Source organism: Apteryx mantelli, chromosome 1 (genome assembly GCF_036417845.1).
Source record: "Apteryx mantelli isolate bAptMan1 chromosome 1, bAptMan1.hap1, whole genome shotgun sequence".
Lineage (NCBI taxonomy): Eukaryota > Metazoa > Chordata > Aves > Apterygiformes > Apterygidae > Apteryx > Apteryx mantelli.
Genome location: NC_089978.1, coordinates 181,381,102 through 181,393,433, shown reverse-complemented (window position 1 = coordinate 181,393,433; position 12,332 = coordinate 181,381,102). Strand labels below are relative to the sequence as shown.

Sequence of the window (12,332 nt, the reverse complement as noted above, 5' to 3'; positions counted from 1 at the left end):
ATTTTGTTCTCTGTGTATCTGTCAAATAATCCAGAGCACTTGTCTGATTTGCTGAAACTACAAAGGTTTCAACTGAGGTTCATACATTTGTAACAGAAAAAAATAATCTCTGTATCCTCTGGAGAAAAAGGGAGGTCTGGTGACTGTTTTTAACCAAAAAAGGCTCTCTTTGAAGCAGGTTATCTAAAATTAAAGTCCCTTCTCTGCTTGAATATTGACTTCCAAGTTTTTGTTAGCGCCCATGATAGTGGTCTCTAGTTTTAAACATATGCTGGTTAGAGCTTTCACTGATACCGCCTTAAAGTTACACGAGCAATTTAGTTTTGTATTTCCTGTCATACTGCTTTTGAATTGGTGTGGTATTACAAGGAAATCTCTTTATTTAACTCTTACAATTTATTGTTGCCTTTTCAAGAACTTTTCCTCATGTTCTTAAATGGGATCTCTCAGTAGCACTTACAGTAGTTGCTGATATAAAAAACTACATTTGTCACAAATTTGGTCCATCATTCCAAGGAATCTCAGTATCTTTTCTTATCTGTCGCCTAGACATGATGATGATGCTGACAACCTCATTGTGGTTTCCTGTTCACCTTTGTGCACTGACAGCTATCTCTGCGGCTCTTCCTGTACAGTACTTCCATTGTGTCCCCTTCATGTTTTTTTTGTTTAGCTTTAGCTTGGCATTTTTTGATTGTTGCAAAGTTGACCAAAACCTCGTCAGCCTCTCTATTCCTGTTTTTTCTTAGATGAAGTGTTATTTATGTAAAACTTGATATCCTACCTGTGCCATCACAAGCTAAATGTATAACTGTTCCAAATAGCATCTACCAGAATTTTGCCTTTTCATCTAACATAGACATTTTTGACATTAATGGTCTCTCAGTTGCCTTGTAGGCAATAAAAAATGTTCCAGTTTTACGTTGGTTCTTGTTTATGCAAAAGTGCCTTTTTTTTACCTTTGTTGCTCAGAATTGTTAGACTCCTCTGATTTCTAAAGCAATGAGGCTGTTACCCTGTGTTTAGGAGAAAGAGGTTCAGGATCAGTCACTGCAAGCCCACTGCCATCCCAAAGTGATTAATTACTGTTGTGTATAGTCTCAGTTAGCAGCCAGTAATGAGCTGCATATGTGTATTTTGTTTAGATTTTGTATAATGTAGGTACAGATTGTTACAGAATGCAAGCTCCAGTAGAAGTCAGATTACACAGTGAAAAACGCAAATAAGTTACCAAAGAGAGGGGGATTTTTTTTATCCTCGTATTGAAGTCACTGAAGTAAGAAACTTTTTATCAGCCAGTTTAATATGGAAGATAATTTCTGGTCTAACAAACAGATATTTGCATATCTAAGGAAGTGAACAGGCACTATTAAGAATGGCCAGACAGTCTCTGGGATAAAGAGGAAATAGAATGAGTCAGGATGAAAGATTAAGTCTGTTTAGATCCCAGGAACACTTCAAAGGTGAGACTGGCTAAAACCTGTTGTGCTTTAACCAAGGGACATCCAGGAACGGGAAGATCTAAGAGTGAGTGGAGGAGCGACCTGAAAGCGCTCTATGAGAAGTTCTCTCCTTTGGATGAATTCTGTGGCAAGAACTTCCAAATAGTTTTTCAATAATAGAGAAAACCTGAAACAAAAGGTATGCACAAGGACCAAAACCCTGATTGCCCCCTTGTGACTGCCAGCTCAGTAGGGGTGTAATGTCAGTGTAAATACATTAAGTATAGCTTATTTTTTCCCTTTTATTTGGTGGAAACTTTCAGAAGCATTTGTTACAGCATTGTCTGTTTTGAAAGTTATTGATAAATCCTTTTATCTGCTTTTGACCCAAATTTGGCTTAAATATGATTTAAGGGAACTATAAGGCATATTTTATGCAAAAGCATGCCAATTCTATACTGTATGGCATTTGTATATCATAACAGTATCCAGGAACAGTTTATGTGAGTTGGTGTTGCTGTCAACAGCATATACACACTCCATCGATGAAGCAAGGAGGTTTAATCTGTCACCATTCCAATATTTCTTCTGACACACTGAACAATATTCTCGCTTGTCTGGACTGTCACTGTGTGTCCAGCTCCATGTGTTCTCCAAGTTCTGCATGATTTTCTGTTTCAGGTTTCTTTTCTGCTGGAATATTGGATTATCAGTCTTACTCACTATGTCAGAGAACTGTCTAATCTCTATAAACGTTATTCTGGACTGGACAACTCCTGTTGCTTGCCAGACTTTTCCTTAATTCTGAGTCTTCCAGTAGTCTGTTTGGAAATATTTTCCCAGGTTCTTTCACAATCTGCTGTATTCTCAGCTCTTATTAGCTCCTTGCCAAACTCCAGTAGTGTGGTTTAGTTTGTATCAGTCACCAACTTCTCTATAGTGTGTCACTTCTTTTGTAGCTTCAGATGAAAAGCATTTCTTTCCAGAGTTTCATTTTTACGTGGATTGCAGTATTCTTCCATTTCTGTAATACATTTTCGTATTTGGATTCTACTCTCTGAGTTAATTGAAACTATTCAATGCATCAGGTATATCTGAAACCACAACTGTCAGAAATAAGGCTACTCTCTAATTACTGTCTTTCTCTTCACTAATACCTATTGCTTTCAGGTGCAGAATGAAGTACCGTCTAAATCTCTTCTTGTAGTTTTCTGTGCTTCCAGAATATTTCAGCTCCAATGGAGCTTTCAGCTACTCTACTTTTCCATTAAGTTTATTTCTTTTAATTCTTTTTTTTTCTGCTGATAACCATATGGAGTTCAGTAATAACTGGGCCCAAGATGCTTATAAAAAAAAAAAGTTCCTCTTTATTCAGTGCTGTAGTACTATCTGCCTCTGCATAACAGAACTTGAGCTTCTGTGGAGCCCTTCGCTCAGCCTTCCTGCTAAACTTCTTGAAGGTTCAGTTCCTGATACTGCAAGAACTGTGGGAAATCCAGAATACTCTGCAAAGAAGGTTGATTCTTCTGTCAGATTCTTGAACTCCTGCTTTTTATTGTGATTTTTTGCCTGTGACAGGTAACAGTGCACAGTATGTTGCTGGCAGCCTGTATCCATGCTGATCTGGAACAGAGCGAAGGAGTAAATCCACTTAGTTAAATCCCTCCAGGATATCTATATACCCCAAGAAGTTCACCTTTGACTTTTACCTTTTGGTCCAACTGGTCCTTCTGGATGTTCCTGGGAGCCTCTTGTAAGGGATTCTGTAACAAGGCTTAATTCAAATGGTTACATCCTTAGGCACAACTGAGGAGGAAGAGTATGGACCTGCATGAGAGTGTAATGACTGAGCCATGTATGTCTTTAGAATTGAGTATAATGTTTTTTCTGTGATATGTCATGTGATATGTTACAGAAAGTTCTTGATTCTTTTTGTATGAAACAAACTGGTGAAAAGGTACATGCTGGCTTTTGTTGGCTTTTTGCTGGCAAAGTATTTTAATAATTTATTTAACTTATATTAACAAAATAAGCAAGAAGAGAGCAAATATTTTTACTAAGATCGTAAGAATTTATCCTGATGTAATATTATCAAAAGAATTTGCGTAAGAATATAAGAGAAACTTTAGGAGTTAGGATAAGCAGCAAGAACTAAAAATGGCATCTCAAGAGACGCCTTGATATGAAGTGATTTTTTGTTTCAAGATAGTCTGTTCTTATTTCTTCATCTTACACTGGAAGAGAGAAGAGAAATGATACTAAAAGCTTAGATGATACAGTCTCCTTGAAAACATTGCCTTCAGATGTAGTGTATGTGTCTATCTAGCTATATTGTAATTTTATCTCCAGACGGAATATTCTGATATGTATTTTTGAGACACTGGTACTAGTAATGTGCAGGACACCTGCCCGTGTTCCCCAAATTCCTGTTTGTACTTTCTCTACTTAAATGTGCCCATTGCCTGTGAATACAATCTCACTTCAAAGCAAACAAAGGAGGTAAATCCAGGTATATAGAGTGTTTTACTAATGAAAACATTCATGTCTTTATTACTGTAACGCAAAGCAGTTTTGTATGGCAGATGAATAGATTTGTTTTACCTCATTATTACAATAAATAATATGGATTTTTGGAGTTTTCTGTGTACCTGCTCTGTGGTTTTGCAATGAAAAGGAGGAATATGGCAGTGGCACTTGTTCATTTTCTTTACAGCAGTATTCATACTGATAGTGTTCAGTGATCAGTTACACGTTGTTTTCGGCTATAGTCCTCATGCTCTATTAACTATGGTGTTAGGAAAATGGCTGCTGGCAATTCTCCATCACGTCAGTGCTTTTAGTATTTACGTTAGAAACAGTACTTATGAAAGCTACAAAAATCTTTCTCATTTTTCCTCCCCTCCAAATATTTCAGTGTTGAGAAGAGGAATGTGTTTGCTCTGTTGATATGTGGTGTTCATTCTCTAAGGGAAGCACGTAGTGTACTGGCACTGTAACTTGGCGTAGCAGAAACCTAAGTTCCTTTCAGCCTGTGCCTCAGTTTGTTCCATGCACCTTTCTGATCTAGTGTGCTAAGAATATTTTAGAACATGACATTAGACTGAGGGGTGGGAAAAAAGTTTTATGTAGGACCAGTATTATGTTTTTACTTACTAGAAACTTCATGAAAGAATTTTTTCCTTGCTTGTTATTATGCAGCAATTCATAATGATTTGTCCAGGTATTATTTAAAAGAAAGGCGTTGTTCATGTGGAGATCAATACAACCAAGATGATACATAATGCAGCCTCTGTGGGGCATTACATTCATTTTTCAGTTCAACTTTGAATCATTTGATACACTTTGAAATGACAAAGCAATAATCTATAGGTTGGAGTTATGAAAATTGGAAGCAATTTAATAATATGCATGTCAAAATCAACAGCTTGTTGTTTCATTTTCTTAAACTGTAAGCTACCTATCACACTAGTCTCAGCTGTTTGAAAAAATAGCAGTTTTCCCTTTTATTATCCTGCTTATTCTTCCCTCTTTCCCCCCTTCCTAATAGCTTTCTCTCCCACATCTTTTCCCTCTTGGAACCTTTAATATTCACATTGCGTTAAACATCTGCTATTGATATCAAACACTCTCGAAATCCAGCCATTGTTTATGTCAGTTAATGTTAAGTAATACTTTGTACTGCAATAAGAAGCAATAAAAAAAACAGCGGAAAACTGCTGTGTGTCAGTGATTTCTCCTCAGGGTCTGCAACAAGCCATTTGATTTGACTGAAATAATGGCAAACAGTTTTAGACCTTTGCATTAACTCTGCAGAGTAACGTCCATGTATGTTGGTAAGTTAGTGTCAGGCTTATAGTGGGATATTGGCCATGTAGTCCCACAGATAGTAACTGATGGGTGCCAGAATAAGCATTTGAGTAAACAGCAATGCTAATCAAAGAATTTCTAGGTGGTGTGACTGTCCTCCTGGTTGTTTGTGACTGTCGGTGTATTTGAATAATTCCCCTATAGCAAGAGAAGGTATGAGAATACTATTGAAGTAGTATAAATAATAATAAAATTAATAATGAAAAAAACCAGATAATTAGGGTACCTAGTTCCTAAGTGCCAAGAGTAAGATATCTGAAAGTGACACAGTTTTCAGAAGACATGCACTTAGTATTTTCTGAAAATCAGGCTTCCCAAAGTGTCTGAAGGTACCCATTCAGATCTGTTAGTTGTGTTTTGTTTTAATATTGAAGTCAGTTGGAAACCATCCATTGACTTCAGTGAGCTTTCACCTAGGCCTGAGATGTTTAGAAGAACTTTTTAAGAAAAGGATGAAACTGTATGCAAGGAAAACTTGCTTTTCCAGCACAATCTTCTGTCATACACCAAGTAAACAGAACAGAAAATAAAGTTTTTCAATAGTCAGTTTAGATTTTTCCTGTAATAACTACTGCTATCAGTAGTTCTTTATCAGCAGCCAGTTTAGATATTTCTTATAATAACTACTATTTAGCATAATGTTTTTTAACTGGAGCTGTCTCTTTTTGTAGTTGGCTTTTTCCTTAAAGTCTGCATGAATCATTAAATGGTGCTCTATTATAGAAAAGTTTCTTCTACTAATTATCAATAAAATAAATTGCGTTGATTAAGGAATCCGAGTGGCAGAAATGTAAATCCCTTTGATAAATAGTTCCGGTTTTTGTATAACAACATTATGCAGCAGTGAGAAGGGGCGAAACAGTACTTTGGATTTTCATCTGTCAAGATAAAAATAAACTGTTATTAGACATCTTTTCTCTTAATTGTTCAAAATTACTGTCAAAAAAGTGAAAATACATAGTATCAGGAAGTCTACACCTGAAGTCTTGAAGAAAGACTCTGCAGAAATGCATGAGAATAATGCCATGAAAGGCATGTAGATAAGTTGAAGGTATTTTTGTGATGTTATTTTTGTAATAAAAATACGGATTATAAGGAAAAAACAGGCAGAATAAAGACATCTGATTAATACTAAAAATGACTGTGTGATTTAGAGCATTCACAGAATGTATGAACTGTTCATGGAGTGAATAGTTTATCTCTGTGTACCTCCTGATTTTTTTAAGGAAAATATATGTGTAAAGAGGGTTGACAGAAAATTCTTGTTTCTCACAGTATATTCTCCTTCACAAGTTGCAGTGTTTCAGTGTTCCCAGATTTATTTGGGAGACTTGATCTATCAGAGAAAATTTGCAGAAATTATTCACGCATTTAGTTGTTATTTCTTTATTTTTCCAGTAAGTGCTTTTTATGCTCCTCCTTTGGAATATTAGGAATTAAATACTGTCATATATTCTGCAGGATCTATCCTTTGGGCACATTTTAACCAGCAGCTAAAACAAATAAAATTTCAGTATATATATTAGTAAATGTGTGCATGTGTGTGGGTATCTGCCTGTGTTTACACACACATTCATATTCCTATGTATAGTAAGGATGTGTCTGTTATTCTAGTATCCTCATCAGACTGTGAACTGAGTTAAAATCGAGGTGGTGAAACATGGCGGAGTGATAGTGGTTGAAAAGATTCTTTCACTGCTTGTAAAGTGGTAAAGGAGGGGGGAAGGAACCCCAAATTCAGGGCACTCTGGATGAGAGGGTTGGGTCTTGTTTTGCGTTTAATCCTACTCAGTTCTAATCCTTCTCTTGTTTTAAGCACAAGCATTGTTCCCAGTAATGTAAGTGTGGAAATTTAGTGTTTTTTAAAGGATATCTAGAAAATATTATACTTGAGTGGGGAAAGTGAAAAGAGAGTATTGTTTGTTCTAATTACACAGATATTAAGCTCACAGATAAAGTAAAAAAAAAAAAAATCGAATGTAGATTTCTCTATGACCAATTTAGGTGTTAAATTGATGATTTTTATTTTGCACTATGATAATAATTGCTAATAACGTCAGGCAATTATATTTTGATGTGAGCTCACATAATTATGTTGCCTTAATTAAATGTTTGGAAATAAAAGAGGCTGTTGAGCTGCGTACGGTTTCTGTAACTTGAAATGTTTTTTGTGAGATTCACACAGGAATGGATTTCAGAAATGTCCAAATACTATCCTTTTATTTGAATAATTGTACTTTCATCATTTTCCAGTGTGGTACAATAGTATGAAGTTCCAATGCCTTTTTACCTTTGCAGCTTTTCTGGTGATTTTATTTTAGCTGTACAGTTTTTACGTCTCAGTCATGAATTTAGTCTGTGTGAAGGCCAAGAGGTGGAAGCCCTCTATTATTGCAGTGGTATAGAGGACTCTCGGCACTGCTGTATCAGGAAATCTCAAGTAACAGTTTGATGATATATGAGGATATTATTCTCTGCAAGTAATAACAAGCTCTTCTATTTCCCCAGCAATATCCACATAATCAAACATTCACAAGTGCTTTACAAAGAATTTAATTAAATAGTGTGCAGAGTAACTGGATGCAGCAGGCACACCAGCTATTATATATTCAGCCTTTCATATTTCTGCAGTTAGTGCAGAATGCTTCTGAGCAGTACAATGTGTGAATGATATTTCTATGAAAACATGCATCATTGCCCCTCCTTTTGTACCCTGCTTCTTAAAAAATACAGCATGACCTTAATGGCTGTCAGCCCCAGGAACACAGGATACCTCCCTCAGTTCTCTAGCGGTGTGATAAGCAGAGGGAAGTACAAATCGTTCTCTTGAGACCGGAATCTGAAACATTGTGCCTCTGAAATCAAACATTTATGGCTCTGCAGATAATGATACAGATTCATGTGCCTTTTACCACAAAAGCTAGACATGTTTGGAATTTTGTTTAAAGGTGTTAGAAATTTGGGGAGCAAAAGCAATAGCTACACAGTCAAGATCAACCACTAAAGAATGTCATTTCAAAATTAACACTACGACTGGTGATTCAGGGTTCAGACATAGACAATGAGGAGAAAAAGATTTCTCAGTCTGAAGTAACGAATACCCTCAGAGTTCAGTCAGTCACTCCCTAAAGATTAAGGAGTCTGTTCTTTGGCAGCAGTGTGCAGTGCGTCCGACCCTCAGTTCGGCAAAGTTAAAGAGTGTGTTTGCAGCGTACTTCTCAACGCATTCAGCATTTTGCTGGTGTGCTCATGGCACCCACAGGGATTAACATTCTGGAAGCCAACAGGGTTGTCTATTACTTTCGGTTTTGTCAGTTCAAAAAAGTGCTTTAAGCATTAGCCTATGCATGAGAGCAGTTTCAAGGCTTGCAGAGCAATGGGGCTGTGTTGGATCGCAGTGATGAAGAATATTTCTGTGCTGTTATCTACCTGCAGTGCAGTTAGCTTTCCGTCAGACTCGAAGGTTTTATTAGTATGTGAGGTGTACGGATTATCCATCTGAACCAGCAGACCAATACCAATGAAGTAAATACTGAAAGGCAGCCTGTAATTAGCCTAACAAGGCGTTCAGATGGGGGAGAACTCCATTCCTGACTATTAAGAGACTTCACTCTAGTTTTCTGGTTCCACAGTGTTATTCCGATTTATTACTGACTGACACTAACAAAAGCTGTCCATTATGACTGATGAGAAAGACTGCAAATAAACCTTAAAGAGAGGAAGTAAAAGAAAGGATCAGTTAAAAGTATGGAACTAGTTTTTCTTTCTATATCCAAGTTCTCCGTTCCTAATATTTCAGTGGCAACTTCCTGTGAATCCCAAAGTAGAGCTCCTGCTGTCAGGTTGTTCTCCAAGCCAATTCTACCACATGTATCAGCAAGCCAAAACAGACAAACTTAGGAGAAGTGTCTGTGCTCTAATAGAATTGCTATTTATAAGCAGATGAGAATTTTTCTTCTTCAGGTTAAGAAGTCAACCCAGAAACCATTTATCCCACACAGTGAAGCACCACCTAGACATACTAGTGTTAATTGCAAATGAACTGGCTTTGGAACCAGAAGTTATTTAGCCAAGAGTGGAGTGTGACAGCCAGGCTAAGTAATTAAGAAGCCAGGCTAATTAGTTCAAGTGGAGCACCATGCTGATGTGACAGTATAGCTTCCAAAATTTTAGCTGATTTCTGCACTGGTTGCACTGGGCTTCTTGTAGACACACAAGTTGTTCTTGGCTCTTTCTAATAGTTTTGTCATGGAGCACAACTGTGTGTTGGTTTATTCCCTATGTCATTTTACTGTGAGTCTAGATTTATTTCCAGATTGATAGTCGATTATAGTTCCTTCTCAGCCTTCTGCAGGAAGATTTCTCTAACACTTGAATGGGTGTTCAGACACTGTCTTGTTGAACCTCATGCCACTGAGAGCAATTCCCCACTACTCTTTTTTATATGCTGAGAGACCTTCCTATCGTTTTTCTAATTTTTTGTCACCTGTTGCAAACTGAACTGAAGTAATACTCCTGAAGCTGAATACAGCACCATTCTTCCAGCCTGCGGAGCCAAGAGGTGGCTGTCAGCAGTCTTGTCCTCAGAGGATGCATGCTAGTAATATTGCACACTGAAAGATGCCTTGTTTTGTAAAAAGTAGTGTTTTAAAAATCTGAGCAACTTGACATGTTTTTAGTCATTATGAAGCAGTATTTCTTCAATGTTTCCCTTAGTGTTAATCCTTACATACAGTTTGTCATGTAAGGTGCTCATAAAGGAGTCACTTTAATGAAAAGATAAAAAATACTTTTGGTAAAAGTCTGTGTTACTGCATCGATTATGGTATGTTAAACATAAGAAGCAGTATCAAACCCAGAAATAACTGAACAACAAGGTATTTTAAAACAAGCGGGATTCTGTATAGAAAACTTCTTTAGTTAGAATAATATGTACTGTTTTCCAGCAGTAGGTTGGTAATCATGAAATATGTGTGAGCAAACAGAGATGTAAGAACAAAAATGGCTATTTTATTAATGTTTTCTAGATATTATTGCTAGAGAGCTGAAATTAACAGTTTTGTTTTAACATGTTTAGTATTTAAAATGTCTTTAATGATGGTTTATGACTTTTACTTACAAGTAGCTCTTCAGCATAGTAGCTCCCACAAGCAGTTAACATATATTTTGTTCTGTTTCTAGATCTGTTAGCTGTGCCTAAACATCCATATGCTGCTATGGAGAACTGGGGACTGAGTGTTTTTGTGGAGCAAAGGATACTGCTAGATCCAAGCATTTCTTCTATATCATACCTACTGGATGTAACCATGGTCATTGTGCATGAGCTATGTCATCAGGTATTAAAGGTGTTCAGATATTTGGTATCAATCTCAGAAATGAAGCATTCCTTATCAAAGCTAAAAATGAATGTTTCCATTTTCGCACAGACGGTTACAACTTTCATTCTAACTATAGTCGAAATGATATGGAGATCTGTAAGATATATCATTGCAATGAAGAAAATAGGAAAAATCAAAATGGGAATAAAGGAAAATTAGCAGTGATAAACAGCTTCCCTGTCTTCTATATGATTATATTCTCTGTATTTGTGTGTAGGGTAAGCACGCTGATAACTGTAGAAAACGATTTATTGCAGAACTACAACAAATGAATGTTGAGCTTTATGTTTGTGTCAAAATTTGCTTTGGCTGAAATCAATTTGATAGTCCTGTTCTTCTTCCATCACATACATGCATACTTCTTTCATCTTTCTTTTTTTTTTTAAATGTGGTATTGACCCTCTGTTCACTAGTAATGGATAATTGAGTCTTTATGTGTACAGAAACTTTTGTATGAATAAGAAAACTTTGTAATAAACCCATATGACAATTTATTTCACATATCTTCCATCTTATCTCAAACTAAACACATTACAAGTAGTAATACTGAATTGAATGCAAATGTTATTGAAGAATTGTGCTACAGGGGCAGGAAATGCTTTTTTGCACTGGTAACAGGCATAATCATAGCCTTCAGGTTAAAATGAATGAAATCCTACTGTGTAATTAGCATGGCTTACATCTGTGACTTTACACAGGATTCTTTAAAAAGCAATGCAAATTCTTAACACTTCCTGCAAACAAAAAGTACTGTATAAAGGGGAGCCTTTGTAATGGAGTACTGGTAGCTGAATCAGGAAATAATAATATTTAATTCAGATTCATGTTTCATATTAAATCTATAGATGAATATTAAGTCCTCAACTAAAGCAGGAAATTTTTATTGAAAGTTATTGCTGGTTTGTTCTCAGTATGATCATCTTATTTTGTTATACACTCTTTATTGTACAGTACAATGGAGTAGCGCACTATTCATCTAGAAAAATCACAATGCCTTAGGAATCCGGTACGGAAAACACATATTTAGATCATCAAATCCCTGCTCCTGTTAGTGTTAGATTCTTCCATGTAGTGCATTTTTCTCGTGCTGGGTTCAGTGTTCCTAATTACAGGGTTTCCACTGCTTCCCTCAGAACCTTTTCTCTAGCCAATTAAATCTCATGGTCAATAACTTTTTCCCTTGTGTTCAGCTTAAGTCTTCCTTTTTCTGAAGTCATTCCATTACTTCCAGTTATTCTTTGAACAGTTTTAATAATTTCTTCTCCTCCAAAGCAATTTATACTTCAGATGTGGGCAATTATCAATAACTTGCCAAGTTTATTTGCTTGATTCTCATTGAAACAGAGGCCTTTTAACATTGCTCTGGGAATGTAAGAGGATCGTGAAGGGGGTGAAAACTATATTTGAATTTATTTTAGGGTCCTTGTGTGGTCACGGAGTACTTTTAAGTGACTTTAGTACAAATGAGAAGGCTTACTTGGTGTCCATGTTGGTATTATTTGCAATGCTGTTTGCCTGTTATAAGTATCTTACTTCATTCATGTTGTTGCTGTTTAGTTCCATGCAGATCAGGGCCTTGCTCAGCTACTTTTTTGGGTAAATAGACAAGACAGAAAAAATTCAGCTGGAAGAAGTATTATTTATA

The 12,332-nt window shown here is 36.3% G+C and overlaps 1 protein-coding gene across 1 annotated transcript in view; it reads left to right on the top strand.

The window, feature by feature from the left end:
* TRHDE (thyrotropin releasing hormone degrading enzyme) overlaps window positions 1-12,332 on the top strand; it is a 227,958-nt gene that overhangs the window by 78,994 nt on the left and 136,632 nt on the right. Inside the window, exon 4 of the mRNA XM_013947643.2 lies at window positions 10,491-10,645. Within this exon, the coding sequence (XP_013803097.2) occupies window positions 10,491-10,645 (155 nt within the window). The remainder of the gene's footprint in view (window positions 1-10,490; window positions 10,646-12,332) is intronic.